Below are 22,572 nucleotides of genomic sequence, written 5' to 3' on the forward strand. Positions count from 1 at the left end.
GAGGCATTTGTGAAAAGAAAAGTGATTCTTTATTGAAGGAACAGACACCACACAAAGGTCAGTGGCTTCGTGCACCTCCACACTTATAAGGAAGCAGGGAAAGCTACAACCGGGAGAATATGCAGAGCACACAACTGGGAAACAGAGAGACTCTCTGAAGGCATGAGCTGCCTTTCCAAACCTCTCTCAGTGCAGGAGGAACGATGGGTGGGAAGGGGGGATGAGGAAAGGGAGGAGGGCTGGGAGCTGGGGGCGAGGGAGGTGGAAGGGTCTTTTATCCTGCGCCAGATTCTTAGATTTCTCTCTTACGAGAAGAAACCACCTTTCCATCCACTGATTCCTCCACACTGATGTGGAAATTGCTGCTGCTGCTGCTACCACTGCCACCAGCACCTCCCATGGAAGCTGCAGATACATAGAGCAGGCTTCAGTGTCGGGGGGTGCAGGGGGACCTCCAGAAGCTGGCTTTAGGCTCTGGGAAAATGGGCAGCACCCCCTGAGAATAGCCACTGGCCAATCAATCCCTCTGGAGCTGCCAGGAGGCCTGGTGAGAGCTGGCACCCTCAGGGATCCCAACAGTGAATGATACAGGGCCTGTTAACCTGTGCGTGAACAGCAGTGACTGTGAGAGTTGTGTCATAACAGCATGAAGGTAAGATCAGGTAGAAAGACAAGCCCTGGACAAGGCTTGCATAGGCTGGAATGTCCTCAGGAAACTTCTGATCTCAGTCCCACCCAGGGTCCAATGGAGAAAGGGTATATCCTGAAATGGGCGTACCCTGCCCTACTGGGATATTTGTCACTTCCTCTCTCCTCCCCACTGTAAGAAAAATGGCAACCCTAATAACCTGCTCCCACCCACACTGAAGGGCTTTACCATCTCTTACCTTCCCTGACACCAATATTAGCCATCCTGAAAGAGAAGGGACAGCAAGTGTTAGCCAAGGAAAAAAGTTCTAGTCTCACTAAGGGAACCCCTGGTAGACAGCTGAGGAGATCTCTGCAGACCCATGACTTTTCTAGGGGCCTAGGACATCTGGTGACCCAGTCCATGGGGCCTGCCATCCCAAACAGACTCGGAGCTGTCATAACGGCCCTGTCCATCACTTACAGGAGAAGCACGGGTCTAGAGCGTGGACAGGAGCCACACAAAATAACAGCCACACACCAAAACGCAGACTCCAGACTCTCCGGGTCTCTCTCCACTCAACCACACAGCTCTTGGGATGCCCTGCTTTCCTTTTTCCATAGTCCTGGATCCCAGCCCATTTTGTCCCCCTCCTGTCTCTCCTTGCACCTCTGCACCTACTTAGCATCCTGGCCCTCGAGCAGGCTGCGGTAGGTGGCGATCTCCTGCTCCAGCCGGGTCTTGATGTCCAGCAGCATGTTGTACTCCTGGTTCTGGCACTCCATCTCGCTGCGGAGCTCGCTCAGCTGGGTCTCCAAGCTGCTAATGAGCCCCTGGATCTGCTGCAGCTGTGTGGCGTAGCGGCACTCCACCTCTGCCAGAGAGTTCTCCAGCCCGGCTTTCTAGTAGGGCAACAGAGTCATAGACCCGTCAGACTAGAAGGTCATCCCCTGAAGGTAGAGGGGTAAGAAGGATAGGATGGCGTGCCCAGAGTGACCATTTTCTGGGGGCTGGGGAGGGGGGGTCGGGTGAGGCTTTACCAGCCTGGGAGATGGGTTACATGTATCACCCAATAGGCAGGAGTCACCGTACCATGCTGAGCTGGGACTGCAGCTCAATCTCCAGCCCCTGCATGGTGCGTCTCAGGTCTGTGATTTCCGTCTTGCTGCTCTGGATCATTTCTGTGTTGGAGGCTACCTCCTTGTTGAGCTCTTCAGTCTGCAAGTCACAGGTGAGAACCATGAGCCTCATGGGCCTCCTCAGAGACCTACGGCATCGGGAGGAAGGGTAGAGCAGGGCTGGGGGATTTATGGTCAGACCTACCTTACTAAAGAACCAGGCCTCTGCATCCCGCCGGTTTTTCTCCGCAATGGCCTCATACTGCTCCCTCATATCCGCCAGCATGCGGGTCAGGTCCACCCCGGGTGCTGCATCCATTTCCACATTGACCTGGCCGGCCAGCTGACTGTTGAACTCTTTCATCTCCTGCAAGGTGGGGGAGGTCATTTAGAGACAAGGCTGTAAGATGAACTTAAGAGCCAGGCAGTGGTGGTGCACGCCTTTAATCCCAGCACTCAGGAGGCAGAGGCAGGCGAATCGCTGTGAGTTCGAGGCCAGCCTGGTCTACAAAGCGAGTCCAGGACAGCCAAGGCTACACAGAGAAACCCTGTCTCGGGGGGAAAAAAAAAACTGACTTAAGAATGTGAAGCCCTAAGGGCTATCTCTGACTCTGAGTTTAACTCACTGTGTGACCTTAGCACATTAAGCCACTCCATCTTTGTTCCCCACTAGATCATGTACACCCCTCAGCCCTGAGGATCTCTCTTATTCTGGGTCCTATAAAACAAGGACCTTGAGACAATAAAGCCCGGGACACCAAGCAACCTTGTAATTTACACCTGGTCCTGGGTCCAAATTACCAAAGAATAGCACCCCCCTCCCCCACGGTGCCCCTGGGATGCATTTCTGAGCCACTAAGCCCTCACAGACTATGACAAAAGACCAGCGGTCCTGTTCTTCTTCCCACCACCCTGCCCTGCTGTCACCTCCTCGTGGTTCTTCTTCAGGTAGGCCAGCTCCTCATTCAGGCTCTCGATCTGCATCTCCAGGTCAGTCCTGGCCAGGGTCAGCTCGTCCAGCACCCGGCGCAGCCCGTTGATGTCGGCCTCCACACTCTGGCGCAGGGCCAGCTCATTCTCATACCTGGGGAGAGGAAAGGAGCCATAGTCAGGTGAGGTAAGGGGGCCCAGGTTTCTGAGTTAGAGAAGAGGTAAGCTGGAGAAAGGGGGGGTGGGTGTGCTATGGAAAGGGGCAAAACAGTGGGAACACACTTGAGCCTGAAATCATCCGCTGCCAGTCTGGCATTGTCAATCTCCAGGATAACACGCGAGTTGTCAATGGTGGCAGCCAGTATCTGTGGGAGACAGAGAGTTGTATCTAAGGGCTTGCTGACCCATGCTACCATCCCTGTGACACCTTCAAGGCATAGAAAACTAAGGAGGCAGCATTGCCTGCAATTGCCTATGGGACGTGGCTAGCCAAGGCAGTGCTGCAATGGATAGAGCTGGCTCTGTCTGGTAAGGGCTCCTCAGAGATACACTATACCAGCCTACTTGGGCACAGCTCACAGTGGCTGCCTCCTGCATGCCTTGACAGAGCCCTTGGTCTCCGGAACCCATTGAGAACTTGGACACCAGCTAATGAAAGCATTTGCAGCTAAGAAAAATAAACCCAGTTAGTAAAAGGGAAAGCGAGGGGGTGGCACAGCCTATAATGAGTTCCCTGATCCCTTAAGATCCAACAACGCTTCTAGCAATAAAGACATCCTTAAGGGCTGAGGCAGACGGTCCTGGCATTTAGGGCTCAAGAGGCTGCACCTGAACAGCACGCAGGCCAAAAAGTTAAAGCAAGCATTTACCAAAATCCTTGCAGATTTTGTGGGTCAAAGAAAAGGAATTGCTCTCTCATTTGCAACCCCATGAATCCAAATCAGATTCCCAAGGCCACTTCCTCCCTCAGCACTGCCAAGAGGAGCAGATGTGCGCCCACAAGTGTCTGGAAAGCAGGTATATCCTGACCTTGCTGAGGACACACAGCAGGAAAGGATTTCTCTCAGTCAGCAGTAATGTTGATGTTACAGTTGTGTCCCGGGCACCAGCCACCTGTTTCCCTCTGTTTGACAGACTTACTTTGTCCCGGATCTCTTCCATGGTCTTAAAGTAATGGGTGTAGTCCCGTTCTGGACTGGCTGGGCTCTGTTTCTGGTACCAGTCTCGGATCTTCACCTCCAGCTCTGTGTTGGCCTCCTCCAGGGCGCGCACCTTGTCCAGGTAGGTGGCCAGGCGGTCATTGAGGTTCTGCATAGTGATCTTCTCATTGCCAGAGAGAAGACCTCCATCGCCACCACCAAAGTCACCAAAGCCACCGCCAAAACCCCCACCAAAACCCCCACCAAAACCTCCAGCGAAACCACTCCCAGCACCAGCACCAAAGCCACAACTCATGCCACCCCCGTAACCCCCTCCTGCTCCCGAGGAGACAAATCTAGCAGAAGAAGCAGAGATGCTTCGGCTCACACCACCCCCATAGAGACTCCCTCCACCAGCACGAAGGGAACCCCCTCGGGCAGAGCTGCCTCCAAAGGTGGAAGAAGTTTGCAAGAATGTCGTGGCCATGGTCAGGCAGCCTGTGCCTTCACGTCCCAAGCAAGCTGGAAAGACTCTAGCAGGAGCTTCTGAGCTGGGCTGAAACCAGACCTCAGTGCTGTTACCCCTAGCCTGGGACTCCTTATATACCCTTTGGAGGAGGGGTGGGGGCCTCGCCTCCTCCCCCTGAGTGGAGCCAACTCCTTTGCCTTCCAGACAAACACAGCTGCCTGCACACCTCCACAGGGCTCACTTGTGGGGAGTTTTTCTTTTCCCTTTTTTTTTTTTTTTTTTTTTTTCTCTTTCTTAATGCAACAAAAGAGATGATTCAGAATTAATAGGGTTTTGGCCCTAGGCTATAGTTTTAACACTTGGATTACAGGTTTGTTTCTCTCTCCAGGAGAGCAAACTCTCGCCCATAGCACGGCTCCCAAGGCTTCTTGTGTCCCATCCCGTTAGAGCAGCCAGACCGGCTCTGTCCCCCCACGGCCAGGGGCCAGGCAGCGTGTGAGCCTCACCCAGAGGTAGGCAGCTCCCTGCTCTCAGTTTCTCCTATTTCTGCTCTGTGCTCTCTATTCTAGGGCCTGTGCACGGAAGTCCCGAGCAATGAGAATACAGAATACAGGTGTCCACAGGGCAGGCTGAAGACAAAAGAGGGAATCCTGAGTCAAGTTCCAAAGGAGATGACCAGAAAAGCCAATATCTGTCCCTCTGTCCTATCCCTGATGCCTGGGAATGTTCTCTTCTCCTCTCCTCAGCCCACCACCACCACTCCAATTCAGAAGTGCCCCCCCGACCTTTTCAGTACACACCCCCCCAGCCCATGGCCTGGCTAGCTCACAAAAGCCCAGAAGGTTCAAGCTGACAGAAGTCTGATTGATAACCCTGTCACCTGCCAACTGTACATGTCACTAAACCTTTGCTTGCTCCCAAGACACGTTGAGGCAAAAACCTCTGCAGATAAGATGCAGGCAATTTCCAGAAAGCCCCCGCCTTCTCAGGCAAGAAACATGTCGCTGCTTAGCAGGCCCAGATTAACCCCCACTTGCCTTGTCAACTGCTGCCAGCTGGAGGAGGGGCTGAATTAGAGGTTCTGGCCTGCCTGAGTACTAAGAGGAAGGTGGAGGCAGGAGCAGGGAGAGGAGGCCGGCGCTGGCAAGCAGGTGGAAAGCACCAGAGTTCAGAGGCCAAGGAATCAGGCACATGTAATACTGAGGCCAGAAAGGTCAGCCTCACATTCAGGAGGGCCCTCTGCTGCCAGCTTAATTGGCACTGTGGGCAATGCCACCCAGACTGGAGAAAGCCCAGAGGAGGGCTCCCAATGGAGGCTGCAACATGAGAAAGTAGATGGGGCTCCAGCATGCCTTGGGCCTGTGTTTAATTGCCCATCGGTATCAATGGCTCCCGTAAAACTCAGCACATGCCGCTTTTTAAGGCTCAGCTTCTTTGTGATAGAGAACACTCACTTCATGGGAAGTGCTGAGGCTCAAAATTGCCATCCTGACTCCCCCCCAGTCAGTCCATCATCCATCTGAGGGGAGTGATGGCTGCAAGTCCGGCAACGCCTGAACCTCCTGAGAAGCCCTCCAGGAAGAACTCTGTCCTCGGGCTTGCCACGTGCTGAGGCTCAGCAGCTCCAGCTGGCCATCAGACAGCCCTTCTTTTTTATGTAACACAGGATAATCCTCTACTTCTGCCCCACACTTTCATGATTGACAAAGTACTTTTGCATCCGCAGTCTCCTCTAATCCCATGACACAGAGCTTAGCAATGGCCCAAGTTGCAGAAGGAATGAAATTAGGACTCAAAGGGGTGGCGCTATGAACACAAGATGGCCTAGCCGAAAAGGGAATTGTCAGGGCTGTAATGGTCTTGTGAACCCCACCCACCCACCCAGACAAGACACAGAAAACTTTCCTGTTGTCTGAACTGGGTTAAAAGGAGAACTAGAGGCCCCAGGGAGAAGGCTCCTCGCCATCTTCACAGCAAGCCAGGCATCCTGGTGCTGGCTTCAGACAGTATAGTATTGTCTTATGGGTGAGAGGATATTGTCTTTTCCTTCCAAATAAAAATAATCAAACCCAGATCAGTCAGAGCTCATTAAAGCCTCAGCAGACATGGCGGCCCCAGCAATTAACACAGAGAACAATTAATCTTCCATCACCCCAGGGTGAGGGTGAACTGGACTCCTGCCAGCTCCCTACTGCACCCTGACTCTCCGCTAGCAGCCCCTGGGGTGGATTTCCTTCCACTCTCTGGTCCAGGCCAGGAGCGGCCCTGCCTTCCTCTCCATCCCAGTTCAAAAAAGTCTCTAAATCTGGGGTTTGAGGAGATGGCTCAGTCAATATAGTATTCTCTGCACAAGCATAAGAACCTGAGTCTGGATCCCCAATACCCATGTAAAAGCAGGCATGGTGTTACAGGCTTGGAACCCCAGCCCAGGTTGGAGATTGGGGATGGAGAAGTAGACCCTTGGGGATCACTGGCCAGCTAGTCTAGCCTGATCAGAGAGCCCCCCACACCCACCCACACCCATCTCTGTGAAAGACTCTCTCTCAAAAAGGAAGATGGGAAGAGATTGAAGAAGAACTCTGGCCTTCATCTATTTGCACACATGAAAGGAAGGGAAGAAAGGAAAGGGGAAGGGATGAAGGGAGGGAGAGGGAGGGAGGAAAGAGGGAGGGAGGGTCTGATCAGTGTAAACAGCTACCGTGATCACATATCTGGGTTAGGTTTGGGGCTTCTTCATCGGCAGGCTAGAGAGATGATGCGCCTGCTTCTGGCCTTTTTGCCCACAGTAGTTGGAAAATGTCTCTGGAACAAGCCCCTCCCTCCTTGAGATGAGACCTCGCTGCACGGTGGGGAAGCACTAACTGGGTTCTCTCTGAGACTTGATCCTGGAGCAAAATGAATTGCTAGGGCCCAGCCCCGGAACCATAATAATCACTCACCCAGATGGCACATGAGGAAGGAAGCTATCTAAACACTAACACCCATTCACACCTTTCCTCACCCCAGATTGGTTCCAGGGATAGAGTGTTCAACCTCTGACCTTACAATCCTACCTTTCTGGGTTTGGGGTTTTGTATTTTGTTGTTGTTGTTGTTGTTGTTGTTGTTGTTGTTGTTGTTGTTGTTTGTTGTTGTTGTTGAGCTCCTTCTACACTTCAGTCTATTCCAGAAAAGGGAAAATAACTCCATACATAGGCATAAACGATGCATAGACCAAGCAAGGTGGCTGATGGGAAATATGTTGCAAATTGGAGCGGTGGCCATAATGGCAGCTGTGATGGAAAGACCCAGCTCTATTCTCAGCCCCTTCTCCAGCCCCAGATCTCCCCATAAACAGCTCTGAGGCTGAAACAGCAAAGCCTTTCCACCCTGCACATACAAAGAAATGCTTCGTCCCACACCCCAACCTGCAGCCTCCGGTGCTGGTGACCCTGTCACCTGCCACACCTGTGTGGACCCACACCCCCGCCCCACAGTCACATTCCAGGGGCCCCTGCGGCAGAGGGAGGGTTTCAGTTGTGACAAGGGAGGCTTTGATAGGCAGGGACAGTCTGAGGCTGGGGTGTGGCCTGCCCTCTGCCCCCAGTTCCAAATCCTCCTGAGAATTTCAGTGATGGAAGAAGACAGAGAGTGTAGCAAGACAGAGGAGGAGGCTGGGGGGGGGGGGTGGGCAGCGCAGGAAAGATCGGGGCTCAGGAACCACACTTTTATAATCAGCTTTATGATTTGGAGCAAGCTAAGGTATGGAGACACCTGGGGAAAGGAAAAAAAGAAGGAAGGAGGAAAGGAAAGAGCGCCTCCTTCAGGGTGTGGCAAGAATCATGGCACGGGCAACAATATTCTGCGTGCTTCCCTAAAAGGCCTCAGATGGGTTACTGAGTAAGACAAGGGTTCATCACTCTTCCCCTCCCCCCACAGGCCCCTGCCAACTGTCATGAAAGTCAGCATTCTGCAGCCAAGATCTTGAGTTATGGGTCCCTTACTTAACCTTGAGTTGGCCTCAGCTCTTGGCAGCTGAACTGTAAAACGCAGGTCACCATACCTACCGGGCCACAGAGCTGTACCAGGAAGCTGCGACTTTGTTCCTTTGTGGGTTCCTGGCAAGCTCCAGACAAGCCAGGTTGGGGGGGCCTGTATGGGAGGTCTAGGTCACAGCCCAGACCCATTCCAGGCACTGGGCCCAGGTAGGAGATGGGGAGTGTTAATGGGCTTACAAAGGGCTGCTGCGTAACCAATGTGTTGGTACCTGCACACCAACATATACCGACAAGGACACCCTGTCCAGCCTTGCTTCGAACAGAATGTCTAAACCCCAAAGTCCCAGTGTGGGTTAAGTAAAGTATCAGGACAAAACACCTCAGGAGGTCCCTTCCCTGAGCCTTCACATGGAGCCAGACTAGGAAAAATGATGTCAACTCTAGGAGACCACCTGGGTCACAGTGCCTAAGGCCTGTACAGCTTCGATACCACCTCTGATTGTGCTGTAGAGCTGGGTATGGCTCAACCAAGGATTTCACTTTTTTAATCCATTCCTGCTGTATAAAATGCAGTTCATCTGACCTTCAGGGTTGCTTTATTAATGGTACATAGTAGGTGTTCAACCTTAGTTCATTTCCTCCACACACCTCAACCCAAGGGAGTACAACGGAAAGAAACCAAGTCTGAGAGTGTTTCAAATCCCACTTTTAAGGCTGGAGAGAGGGCTCCCGCAGTGAAATGTTTACTGTACAAACATGGGGACCTGAGTTCCAATCCACAGCACCCAAATGAAAGGCTGGTGTGGGGCCACAAGATGACTTCATGGGTGAAGCAGTGTGCCACCAGGCCTGGTGACCTGAGTTAGATCCCCCAGAATACATACGTGGGTGGAAAGAGAGAACTGACTCCTAAGAGATGTCTTCTAACCTTCGCATCTTGTGCACATGAACCTACACACACTAAGTAAACAGATTAGTATAAAAAGAAAAAACAATTCTTAAGCCAGGTGTGGCTCTGCACTTCTGCTATCTCAACACGATGAGGCCACATGGGTCCCTGGAGCTCACTAGCCAGACCACGCAGAGAAGTCAATAAGCCATAGGTTCAGTGAGAGACTGCGTCTCAAAAGAAGGGAGGAGTGATTACTTAATGTTAACCTCTGGCCTCTACACACACACACACACACACACACACACACACCTCACTTTTGCTGTGTATTATAGAAGATATATATGCAACCAACCATTGGACCTCTCTAAGCCCTACTTTAGCTCTCTGACGTGGAAACAAAATTGTTCTAAAGAACAGATTAGATAAATGACCTATATGAATGGAAATTGCCACCCCTATAACAGTGTGCTCTTGTTCCTACTCCCTGTCCTGGGACAGGGTGGACTTTGGCTCAAATAAAACAGGGGCTAAGCCATGACCCGTCCCTCCATGGGCTGGAAAAAAAGAAAAGCAAACATCCTTCTTCCTCAGAGGAAAGTTTTATTGAGGAGTCAAGAGGTGGAGTAAACATATCACCCCAGTCGTTTCCCCCCCCCCCCCGCCCACAGGGGAGTCTGGCCAGTAGCAGGGCAGGAGCCCCAGATCAGCTCAGATGGCCTGGGGGGTGGGCAGGTTGTTGTAGTGGTCTTCCTGTCCCTCGAGCAGGCTGCGGTAGGTGGCGATCTCCTGCTCCAGCCTGGACTTGATGTCCATGAGCTGCTGATACTCCTGGTTCTGGCGCTCTGTGTCTGCACGCACATTGCTCAGCTGGATTTCAATGCTGCTGATCACAGTCTGGATCTGTGACAGCCGGGCTCCGTAGCGGGCCTCTGTCTCTGCCAGCGTGCCTTCCAGGGCCGCTTTCTGAGGGGGGGAGGGAAAGGGGGATGTGACTCAGCCAAGGCAGGTTCCTGAACACAGGCACAGCCACCGGCCGAGCTACCTGAGGTTTGCAAGGGCACACTTGTGCAGCCCATAGGGTGGGGACACGTACCATGCTCAGCTGGGACTGCAGCTCAATCTCAAGGCCCTGGAGGGTACGTCGCAGGTCCGTGACCTCCGTCTTGTTGATCTGAAGCTGCTCAGTGTGGCCAGCGACTGTCCTGTTCAGCTCCTCAGTCTGTAACAAGACAAGCCCGGGAGAAAATAAACAAGGTATATCTTTGGGGTGGGGGGATTCGGGGTCTTCTCTCCTCTCCACCCTCACGGGATACCAACATTTTCGGCATACCTGGGTAATGAACCAGGTTTCAGCATCCTTCCGGTTCTTCTCAGCCATGACCTCATATTGACTTCTCATGTCACTCAGGATCTTGGCTAGGTCGATTCCTGGAGCGGAATCCACCTCCACACTGACCTGGCCACCCACCTGGCTCCTCAGGGCACTAATTTCCTGCGAAGACATCACAGAAGCGGGCATGTCAAGACCGAAACATGCTGGCCCTGGGCCAGGTTACTCCCCCAAGGCCTGAGCCAAAGAGGACTGGTTTGGAGGTGCAGGTCTAGGAGCCAGCACGGGAGAGTAGATGTGGTTGGTCATCAGTGCCCTGCACAGATTGTGAGAGGCGCGATCACAAGCCAGGGGCACACTAATGGTCCAAGTGAGTCCACGAGAATGATGTCCCTCAGTTCTGGGACAAGGTGGACAGAGGACCCAGCTTGACCCCACCTCCTCGTGGTTCTTCTTCAGGTAGGCCAGCTCTTCCTTCAGGCTCTCGATCTGCATCTCCAGGTCGGTCCTGGCCAGGGTCAGCTCGTCCAGGACCCGGCGCAGCCCATTGATGTCGGCCTCCACACTCATGCGCAGGGCCTGCTCCGTCTCAAACCTTTCCAAGGAAATAGTTGTGGTCAGGCTGGTGCTGGCTCTGTGCCTCTGCCAACTCCCCTAGGGTTTAGGAGCCTGTGGGGGGTTTGCTTCAAATGGATAAGGGCCCAGGCCAGACCAGGCCTGGGCTGCAGCTATAGTGAGCACTACAAAGGACTGGAATCCCGCCCATCCTACTGCCTGGGGTTTCCACAGCCCCTAAAGCAGTGACACTTACTTAGTGCGAAAGTCATCTGCAGCAAGGCGGGCATTGTCAATCTGTAGGACAATCTTGGAGTTTTCAATGGTGGCACCAAGAATCTGGAAGGGAAGGGGCGGGCAGTTTGCACCAGTTTGGCAAACCAGAACAGCCTATCCACTTTCTTCTCAGAGAAGGAGAGAAAACCGAATGAATAGGCCCTGCTCCCTAGGTACTACCCTGCTCTCTGGAAGCTTTGGCATAGATCCACTGCCCCACAGCTGTAGTGGGACACACTGTACAAGAGCTTGGCTGAAGGGAGGCAGGCAAAGAGGCACTTCCAGAAGGACATGTCTAAGACCTGTGCAGGTAAAAACCCTAAATGCTCCGAAAGAGGCCTATAAACATGAAGCAGAAAGTCCTTAAGAATCACTTATCCAGCCAGGCCTTGGTGGTGCCCAGCCTTTGGGAGGCAGAGGCAGGCAGATCTCTGTAAGTTCAAGGTCAGCCTGGTCTACAAAGCCAGCCCAGGACAGCCAGTGCTACACAGAGAAACCCTGTCTGGCGGGGGAGGGTGGGGGAAGGGGAGGGCGAATCGCTTTTCCCAGGGGCTGGAGAGATGACTCAGCATTTAAAAGCACTGGCTGCTCTTCCAGAGGACCCACGTCCAATTCCCAGCACCCACATGGCAGCTCACAACTGTCTGCAACTCCAATTCCAGGGAATCTGACATCCTTACACAGATATGCATGCAGACAAAGCACCAATGCACATAAAATAAAAAATAAATAATTTTTTAAAAAAGTAATCACTTATCCCTGTCTGCATCCTACACTTAAAGCATATTCTGCCTTCAGGCACCAATAGTGCAGCAGGCACCTGAGGCTTACCTTCATAGTCACCCAGTGTCACTCCAGGTCAGCACCACACTGAACACAACTGGAAACCCTGAGTATACCCAATCTGAAGGCTCTCTGATCTGAGGGGTTCGTTCAAATCACCCAGTCCTACCACCAATTTAAGTTCCTGAGCTCAGTATTTCTCAAAGATTAGGTCACGGCAATTCATTGTGTCACCATGCAGTCACTTGCATGAATTTTTTTGTTGTTGCTTTTATGGGTTTTTGTTTTGTTTTGTTTTGTTTTGTTTGTTTTGGTTGATTTGGTTTTCTCCGGTTTGACATTTTGAGACAGTCTCACTATGTAGCTCAGCTGGCATTAATGTCATCATCCTCCTGCCTCAGTTTTCTAATGCTGGATTATAGGCATAAGCCACCACACTCAGCTACATAGATATGGGGTGGGGGGGGCGGTTTGAAGAAAACAGAGAAGAATATAAAAATCAGAAATCATTCACAGTGTAGTAAGAACTGCTTCTAGATATGTCTGCTGTCGGGGTGTGGGAGGGTGCAAGGGACAAGGCAGGAGAAAGAGGATGTGTGCTGCCCTAGGATTCCAGAGGCACACCACCGTGTTAAAAGACACTCTAGCCATTTGCTGGCATCTCTAGATCTGCGCCCAGCTCCGTGCAAGGTTCGCACAGCACTGGAAAATGCTCTGGAGAACTGCATGTTGGGAGAACTTGTGGGGAGGGAGCTGTGAAATGCCACACTGGTCTCTCAAGACATAGCTCTTCACTGGGAGTGAAGACTATGCCCCACCCAGCCAGCCTGTTGGGACCCAGAGAGACTTGCAGGCTGCCTTCTCCGTACCTGGTACCTCAGGGAAGAAGTGTACATAAGCAGGAGGTCACCACCTCTACCTCCCTCTCTACTAGTGGGGGGAGGGGTTGTTTGCTTGTGTTTGTTTGTTTGTTTGTTTGTGCTTGGGAGGGGGACAGGGTGGGATGGGGAGACTCATGTATTCCCAACTAGCCTGTGTAGCTGACTAGGGCTATGAACTCATTCTCTATCCTCTGCTTCCCTGATTCTGGGAGTACAGGCCTGAGCTACCATGCCTGACTGGAATTTTTTTTTTTTTTTTAAAGACGAGGATTGCTATGCAGCCCCCAGTTCTTTTACATTCTTCCCATAGCTCCTTGTGAGCCTGGGTGGTCCCCTGGGCTGGAGAGGAGTGGGAGGGCGCCTGCTATGAAGAAAACCAGAGTTTAAAAAAAAACGCTGAAGGCTCCGAAGTGTCTCTGGCTCAGGTGAACCCTGAGGCCACAGACTTAGATCTTTCAGCCACCAAGCAGAGGCTGAGGCTCGGTGTCTTCATCTCTGGGTAGACTACAGCTGTGTCGAATTGCTCTCTCTTTCGTTAGTCCTGACCCTCTCTCCTAACAGGTCCCCACCGCCTTCTCTGAAGGTCCCACCCACTTACCTGCCAGCCCAGCCTTTCTGCCCCACCCTGCCGGATCTTGCGTTGCTGTAACGGGCTTGCCCACCTGCCCCGCGGGCTGGGTTTCCACAGCCTCCCCGCCCTGCCGCACAACCCTAACAGGTGCACCTCTAAGGGCCCAGCTGCTACCCACCTTGTCCCGCAAGTCCTCGATGGTCTTGAAGTAGTGGCTGTAATCGCGGGAGGGGCCGGGACCCTGCTTCTGGTACCAGTCCCGGATCTTCACCTCCAGCTCGCCGTTGGCCTCCTCTAGGGCGCGCACCTTGTCCAGGTAGGAGGCGAGGCGATCATTGAGGTTCTGCATGGTGATCTTCTCGTTGCCAGCCAGCAGACCGTCGGACACAGCCAGGGTCCCACCAAAACTTCCACCGTAGCCTCCGCCATAGCTCCCGGAGGAAGAGGACACGAAGCGGGCAGAGGACACGGACACGCCGCGACCGCCTGAGCCCCCGTGGATGCTGGGTGCGCGGAAAACGCCGCCGGACCCAAAGCGCACGGAACCGCTGCCCATGCCCCCATAGGAAGAGGTGGCTGAGGACTGGCGATAGCTATAGGAAGTCATGGTGAAGAGGAAGAGCGGAGTAGAGAGACAACGGACAGACGCAGGTCTGAGAGCTGCTGGACGCCGGAAGAGTGACAAAGCCCTTACCTGAGACTTTTTATGTCCTGGGCTGGGCGGGAGGGGGATGGATGCAGGGGCGGGTATCAGGAATTAGCAAACTCTCTAGTACAAATATGGGCGCTTTCCTCATTGGTCAATTCCCGACGACTCTGCCCCTACCTCTCCCCTCAGGGGAGCCAGAGGGCGCAGTCCTCCCAGGAGCTGCCCCACCCCAGCCCACTCCAAAGCTACTGCCAACACAGCACGCCCCTAGTCTGGCTCGAACTTCAGCCCCCTACTACACAGGCTTAGACAGCTCTGACTTCCGGAGTGACTGTATCACCCTGGCTGTTTTAGACCTCCAAGAATTTGACACTCTCAGAAATCACACCCTTCTGAGCCCCAACTCAGTGCACTCTGAGAGTGCCCATTCTGGAATCATGTTAATAAGCCCCTCCCTGCTTGTGATAATAAACACACACACACACACACACACACACACACACACACACACACACACACATCACTGTAAATTACAGACTCTCAGAGTCCACCAGGTAGAGACCACCTTCCCCAAGTTCCTCCCATTAGGCCCCCACTTAACAAAGACATATTCCTGTTGAGGGCATTCTAAGCTGCAGGCTTCCTGGCTGAGACAAAGGTACCCCACCCTGCTGTAGTTATACGGTGCCCTAGGTGACAGTAGGTACAGCTGCAGGGAACACCAGGCCACCAAAGTGACTCCTTCACAATCCTGTAAGTGCTCAGAGCATGGTCAAACCAGCTCAGAAAGTCAACTGTCACCCCCACCAGGACATCTCCACCTTTCCCTACCCCAGGCTCAAGACGCACTTAACAAGACCCCTACTGGTTTCTTTAATCTTCTCAGAATGAGGCTCTGAGCCTGGCAGAGGCAGACAACTTCCCCATAAGGCATTTGGCACCTGCCATCCAGAGACAGAAATGGAATGGAGCCTTCCTCCCTGGAGCAGTGCTGACAAGGAGGTGTTGAAAGGCTGCACGCTGAATCCAGGGGACCTCAGAGCCCTCCTAGAGGACAGGCGAAGAGCAGAAGGGACTAGACTCAGCAATCCCAAGTGGGACATTTCCGTATTGGTCCTTCTCCACACCCAGCCCCCTATGCAGCAATTCCAGATCCTTCTGGATCTCTTCCTTGAGCCAGGGTCTCTGGTACACATTGGGGGGGGGGGGGTTCTTCAATAGCTTCATCCCCAACTTCGGCCCACTCCATCTCACCAGTCTTTAGTAGTGTCCCTGTGGTACCTTCTAGTTTTGTCAGAGCTGTCTCTGTCTCAGGACAGAAGTCCTGTGCCTCCTGAGAAGAGGGGTAGGGAGACAGGGAGACAGGCCAGCCATCCTCTATCTCTAGGCCCCAGTTTCCATCTGTGAAATGAAGAGTGTTCAAAGTCGGTTCCCTTCTCTTCATAGTAGTAGCTGGGTTTTCTATGACTGAATGAAGAACTGTTTCTTTAAAACCCAGCAAAATGTCTTCTAGGCACCACCTTCTCCAGGAAGAAGATAGCAACAATATATACACATACACACACACACACACACACACACATATACACATGCACACACATCCACATACCACACACATATACACATTTCACATACACATATACACACAGACACACACACGTTTACACACACATATACACTTATGCATACACATACATACACATGCACACACCCATATACACACATGCAAGCATGCACGCCATACGCGCGCCTACCATGAGTGACTATAAATTAAAGAATCAGTTGTAGAAGGTCTCTATGGAGGCCAGTCAGCAAGCAGGGTGTGGCTGAAGCTTCATAAAGGTTTTAGTGACCAGGCTTAGCTGGCCACTGTGAGTCATTCTTTATCTTGCCCTAAGGAAAAGGCCTGCTCCCTGGGGGAGGAAAAGGAAGAGATTGGCCAGATAGTTACTATGCTCGAGGTCCCAGTGGCACCTCTGTTACTCAGGCCTGACTCAAGGGTCTTGGAAAGGGACTTTGTACCCAGTAACAAAGAGTAGAATGGACAACAGTGCCCAGAAGATAGCTGTGTTCTCAGCTCCCTCGGCTTCTGAGAGCTTTCTGCCCCTCCTGCCAGACTGCCATTACCCAGGGAATGATTCTTACAAAGCCTTTTCAGACCTCTTTGGCGCCTACAACAGCCCGGGGGAAAAAAAAAAAAAAAAAAAGATTCTCTGCTGTCTTGAAGAGGAGGGAAGCACTTTGAGAGGCAGTAACTTGCCAGAGATGCACAGCCAAGAGAGCCAGGTTCCAACCTCTTGACCTGGGACTCGGAGTGTGGCAGTGGCTCTGCTCGCCCTCCCAAGAATGCCCAGTTCCCAAATAACTCTTTACGGTTCCTACTCCCAAAACCCAGTCAGCCCTGCACTGGCCTGTGATCCTGGTCCCTGGGGGGTCAAGACAGAGAGAAAACTCTGCTCCCTGTCTCTGGTCTCAGCGTGTCTAACCTAGAACTACGTGGCTTTGAAATACACCAGGAGCAGGAGAGCAGGATGAACTCACGGACGCCAGGGGAAACTGAGGGTCTCGGCTCACTCCAGCAAATCACCTATAGCCTAAAGCCTCCTCTGGCTTCAGGAGGGGAGAAGTAGGTCAGACAAGCTCTCTTCCAAAGGCAGGCTTCTCCAGGCCGGGGTGCAGGGTCGGCTAGAAGGAACCCCAGGAAGGAAGGATTCAATCCAGCCTCGCCAAGCTTGAATCTTTGAAGCTGTGTGTGGTGAAAGTCTTGCAGGAAGAAGAGCCTGTCCAGAGGAATAGACGGCTCTGGCGCTTTTTATGCACTTTTTAATGCACTTTTAGATGCACAAGGCACAGTAACTAGAGGCCATGAAACCCTGTTTTATTTGTAAGATATAGAAGAGACAGAGGAGGAGGAGGCCTGTTTCATGGGGTTATTTCAAAGAATAATTGTGACGGTGCTTGTGACGGTCTTAATCTGAGTCCCTGGTAAGTGGTAAGCACCCGAATTGCTTCCTTATTGGTATTTTACTATATAATGTTACTAGTATTAAATCGTATGTGGTTATCATAATTATAATTACAAGCATTATCGCCTAAATATAATTTGCATTTCCCCAATATGTAGGGGACCACAGGCTCCCTTGTCTGGTGAATCTTAGCAATAACCCCCAAAAGCCAGGAAAAGCTGACCCAATCCAAGAGTGCTCAGAGAACGAAGGTGGGTTGTCTGAGGTCTAATGCCGACATTACCTCGCAAGTCCTGGCTGTCGGTGGTGACTCTACGCCCCCATCTGGAGTTATCACAGACAGTTTTCCACTTAGCAAGGACATCCAGTTCTTATAGGAGACCAGTTAAAGGTAGGGAACTTTCCCAATCCCAGAGAAAGTAGGGAAAGGTTTGGGCATCACTTTAAAAATAAATAAATAAATCAGGGAGCGAGAGCCCCTGAGAAGAATGGAACAGGATGGATGACGATGATAGTGACAGCACGGTGACAAAATAATAATGACAGTGATAACGGTGACAGCAGGTGATCCTTGCCAACCTCTACCATCCAGGGTCATTCTGCAAGAAATTGCATTCATTACCTCCAGTGATCTGGTAAGTTTTATATTATTTCCCTATTTTATAGGCAAGAAAACTCAGGCTCAAAAGGCTGACAATGTGAACCGGGGTAAGAGGCGAAGCTGGGCTTCAAGCACAGACCTATAACCCCCTACAGCCTCAGTTCCGGCCATTTCACTGGGTAGAGGTCAAGCCACTTTCCTCCACTGGCCTGGAGAAAGACTTGTCCAATTGAGGAAGTCATAGCATCGCCCACCAAGGGCCTCATTTAATGTCTCTGCTCCAGTACAGTCATCTGGTAGGTCACTGGACCACTGAAACACAGTTCCTCCTCAAAGTTCAGCCTACGGGAAGGGATAGAGTCATGCGGGGGGGGGGGGGGGGGGGGCGGCGGCGGAGAGAAAGGCTAGACCTGAGGGAAACTTCACAAACTCAGCCAGCCAGCCGTCGAATGAGTTAGCAGCCCCTGACCTCCCCAGAGACCAAGAGTGAGTACACAAGGTACCTCTCACCCACTGAGCCCAGTCATGCACAAGCTCCTTCGTCCTCACCGGGCACGTTGCTAGGTTCCGAGATACAGCTGTGATACAAACTTTTCCCGTCACTTCATAAGGACCTATAGAGGCAGATTAGCTTTGATGAAACAGTGACCCACGCTTGTAGTGCTAGGGACTCAGGAGATATCTGCCTCAAATAAGTAAATCAATTAATTGATTGATTGATGATTGATTGATTAATAACGAAAAGAAAAGGGAAAGAGCAGGGCAGACATGCACGTTTAACATCAGAACCTTCCGGAAGCCCCGCCGAGACAAGAGTGAAGAGATACCGAAAAAGAGTGAGAAGCAGCAGAAGATGAGCAATCTTCCCCCAAACCAGGGGGGTCTAGTAGGAGAGACTCAAGACCTAGGGTTTAGGAAAAAAAAAAAAAAAAAAAAAAAAAAGAATAAGAAACTCAGAGGTCTGGAATCCAGGCCTCCAAATGCCTGGAAAGGAAGGCGGACAGGACTGGCTGAAAGTTTCTACAAGCAGCACTGCCGCTGCCTGCCGCCGCCACCACCAACTCTTAAACTTCACCCCCAGTTAAAGAAGCAAGGTGACACACTGCCTCCCCCGCCCCCCCCCCCACACACACACACACACGCCCAGCCTGGAGAAAGGTACAAGACTCAATAAATGCAAAGGGGCACTTGGCGGGTTGGTGTCTGTTTGGAAGACAAGGTCTCATGTCTCTCGGGCTGGCTGACACCTCACTGTGTAGCCACAGTGGGTCTTGAACTTCTGATCCTGTCGCCTCTACTCTCCAGGCACTGAGATTTCAGGCAAATGCCACTATACTTGGTTTCGTGCAGTGCTGGCATGGCCTGGTACACATCAAGCTATCAGTCTAGAGACTGAGCCACACCCCCAGTCAAGAGCTGCAGAGTTCTGCCTTATCAAGTGTTGGAAAACTACAGGGAGGTGAGTGGCAGCAGCTGCTTGGCAGGTCATATTTCCCAGTGTCTTCCATTTTTTTTAGAAAGTCGCACAAGCCGCCCAGCTGGCTCTTTTTATTTACCCGCAGAGAACGCCTTGCAAGGTATTCAGGAAGGACACACAAAAGGGGGATCTTTGAAGCCCCGTTGCAGTAGTGAAAAGACAGAAACAATCACAAGGGAGCAGGCAGCTAAGTACATAGCCTCTAGGGAGGAATGGGAGCGGAAATCAAATAGAATGAGCAATGTCAACACCCACCAGTGACTTGGGAAACCCTAAGAGTGAGTTGTTGGGTATAATAAAAAGCACTGGGAGGCCATGGCACGTAATATGATGAAAGCGCATTGGCATACGGTTGGAAGGTGACTTATTTCTGCAGGTGTATATGAACACAGATGTAAGCAGGTCGATAATGTACACAACTGGCTGGCCGGAGAGGTTTCTTCAGGGAGAAGCTGATCAAAGGGCAGAAGTTGAAATTGATCTGTTTTTCATTTTTATTTCCATCTGTGCGGGCTGTTGTTGTTGTTGTTGTTGTTGCTGTTGCTGCTGTTGCTGCTGCTGCTATTGCTAATTTAAATTAAATACTGTCTAAGAAACACTGTGTAACTGACTTTTAGAGCTGGCTGCATTCAGGGCTGGGGAGACTGCTCCGTACTTACTATGAGAGCCTCAGCTGGAGCCTGTGGTGGCTTGAGTGAGGTGCCCTATATAGTCTTGGGCATTTGATTGCTTGGTCCTCCTGCTTGAAGTGCTGTTTAGGGAGGCTTTAGGAGGCGTGGCCTAGCTGGAGGAAGTATGTCATTGGGGGGGTGGGCCGGGGGCAAGTCTTGAGGTTTCAAAGCCTTGTGCCATTCCCAGTTTCTGTGCTTGGAGTTCAAGATGTGAGCCCTCGGCATCTGTTGCAGATGTCACATCTGCAGCTCTCTGACATGCTTTTCCACCATGAATGACACTTACCCCTCTGGAACCACAAGCCAAATAAGCCCCTCCCTTCTATAGGGTTCCTTGGCTGTGATGTTTATGCCAGCAATGGAAAAGTAACTAATACAGAAGCAAAGAACTCACATTAATAAATAAATAAAGCCAGGTATGGTGGTGCAAACTTGTAATCTCCATGCTAGAAGGCAGAGACAGGAGGATCCCTGGAGTTTGTTGGCCGGCCAGCCTGGGTTACTCCAGACCAATGAGAATCTCTGTCTCAAAGATAAGATAGATAGATAGATAGATAGATAGATAGATAGATAGATAGATAGATGATAGACAGACACACGCACGCACACACACAGTTGGTTCTGGCCTCTATACCCATATGCATATGTACACATGCACACACACACACACAGAAAAACTAGAAGTAGCTGCATTTGATACAGTACCACCCTTTCCCCTCATCATGTGCACCCCACACCCCAATGACACTCTGGTCTTGATCTAGAGAGAAGAAAAAAAAAATGTTTTGGAAAGGAGGGACAGGCACAGGAAGAAGGGGCCTTCTGGGAAGCCCTGGGTCTTTGGAGCTGGTTTTATGAAGCAGGGAGAGCCAAGGTTAAAGTGGAGAAGGATTTTGGAAACGGCTGATACAAGGTTGGCTCGTCAGGCCCCCTGCGACCTGGAGGAGGACTCCTTCCTGCTCTGAGTCGCCGAAAGTCAGACACTCTGGAAGCATTGTCAGAGTGCCCCTGGGGCATTCCCAGTGCCCCTGGGGCATTCCCACACTGGGCAGGAAGTCCTCCGGGTAGTGCTTCTAAACACCAGAGGAATGAGGTTGGCACAGGTCACGGTGTGCCCTGTGCAGGCCAGCAGGCCAGCAGCCACCGAGCTGGCACCCGAGAGACTCTATAAAAATAACTGAGAAATCTTGAGAAACACTGGCGCAGCTAGCCACCATGTGGGCCATCCTGTAGATCTAGCTAGCCGCTATTATTTAGACCTCAAGCCATAGAAATAATGACGTGTGCAGCCGTGGGCATTCTCTCGGCTCCTTCCAGCCTAGGAACGTGCCAAGCTACTGAGAGGGCCACAAACCTTTGAGTGTCACAACGGGAGCGACAAACCCAAGGGACAGGTGAAACTTATTTACCAAATCAGACCTGACGTGGGAGTCTTAATACAGAACAAACACCGCAGGGCCGGTGCGATGGTTTCTTTTGTAGAAGACCTGAGTTTGTTTCCTGGGACCCGCATAGTGCCCCCCAACCGTCTATAACTGCAGTATGAAGGAATCCAGTGCCCTCTCTGACCTCCACAAGGCACCGGGCATACATGCGGGTACACATACATACAGGCAAAACACACATATAAAATAAAGATATTTAAATCCTTTTTTTTTTTTTTTTTTTAAGATTAAAGCACCGTGGACAAATACACCACACCTGAGGGATGTAAGGTTCCTCTTCATCAGGAAGAAGTTACCTAACATGGCCCTACTGGGCTACTGGTGTGGGGTGGTACTTGCTGGAATTGAGTTCTTGACGCAGTAAATTGGATAATGCCACTTGCCTTCTGAGTCCAGCCGTTAGAAGTGGGGCACTGGGGGGCCACTGATTATTTGTGTAAGGCATCAGAAGCCACTGGATTAGATGCCAAACAGTTAGGGTGTGTCTGCTGGAGAACAGGGAATCTTGTTTTCTATCTTGCCCTGCCAAGCTCAAGGATATACTCAGGCTGAGAGAGTGGTACCCTAGGAACTCGGGCATAACAATGGTTCGTCTCAGCTACTTCCTGCAAAAGGGAACTAGAAGAGGCAGGTGCTCTGAGTCAGAATGGCCCATGGTGTTCCTTTCTGAGCCCTCAGGGACAAAGAGGCAGCTTGACCAGAAACAGAGCAAACATGGGGGAGGGAAGGAGTCTGTCCCAGCAAAAGTGAAGGGAGGGGGCACTATAGGGTGCCACATCCCACATCCTAGGAAGGCTAAAGATGACTTACCTGAGTGGACATACACTTGAGAAGGCATAGGCTTCTCTCCACATAAGGTGGGGCCCAGCCCTCCTTAGCCAGGGGTAGCACGGCCTCACCCTCCCCTGCTCCAGGCCAAGGCCTCTGGGACCTGGAAGGAGGTATGGGGTGTGCCAGGCTCACTCAGAACGAAGGCTGAGTTCCCCCTGTTCCTACTGTCCCCTCATGTGCCCCACCCTAGCACATCACAAGCCTCTAGCTCGCATAGAATCTAGCCCCAGGCTGACTCCAATGGTTATTATATTCAGCAGTCATTGGCCAGGCCAGAGGGCAAAAGGAACCCTTTGGAAATTAGCATAGCAAGTAATTATGATCTACCTTCTATGTCAGGTACCTTCTAGACTCAGCTAAAGCTACTTTGAGGCTGGAGCTCAT

General features: G+C 51.7%; 1 protein-coding gene across 4 annotated transcripts in view; it reads right to left on the minus strand.

Moving 5' to 3' along the window:
- Positions 1-266: 266 nt before the first annotated feature.
- Positions 267-22,572, minus strand: part of LOC127200383 (keratin, type I cytoskeletal 17) — a 142,425-nt gene continuing 120,119 nt past the window's right edge. The window contains exons 1-9 of one of the 4 annotated variants that reach the window (XM_051158593.1): positions 13,856-14,244; positions 3,817-3,948; positions 2,959-3,041; positions 2,674-2,830; positions 1,952-2,113; positions 1,721-1,846; positions 1,310-1,530; positions 888-913; positions 267-405 (exon numbers count right to left, since the gene is read on the minus strand). In XM_051158593.1, the coding sequence (XP_051014550.1) occupies positions 293-405; positions 888-913; positions 1,310-1,530; positions 1,721-1,846; positions 1,952-2,113; positions 2,674-2,830; positions 2,959-3,041; positions 3,817-3,948; positions 13,856-14,155 (1,320 nt within the window). In that variant the 5' untranslated portion in view covers positions 14,156-14,244 and the 3' untranslated portion in view covers positions 267-292. Of the gene's footprint in view, positions 406-887; positions 914-1,309; positions 1,531-1,720; positions 1,847-1,951; positions 2,114-2,673; positions 2,831-2,958; positions 3,042-3,816; positions 4,395-9,828; positions 10,116-10,245; positions 10,372-10,482; positions 10,645-10,920; positions 11,078-11,293; positions 11,377-13,726; positions 14,245-22,572 lie in introns of those variants that run through there. The other 3 variants (XM_051158592.1, XM_051158591.1, XM_051158595.1) reach the window with 3 other exon arrangements.

Source organism: Acomys russatus, chromosome 16 (assembly GCF_903995435.1).
Source record: "Acomys russatus chromosome 16, mAcoRus1.1, whole genome shotgun sequence".
NCBI classification, from domain to species: Eukaryota; Metazoa; Chordata; class Mammalia; order Rodentia; family Muridae; genus Acomys; species Acomys russatus.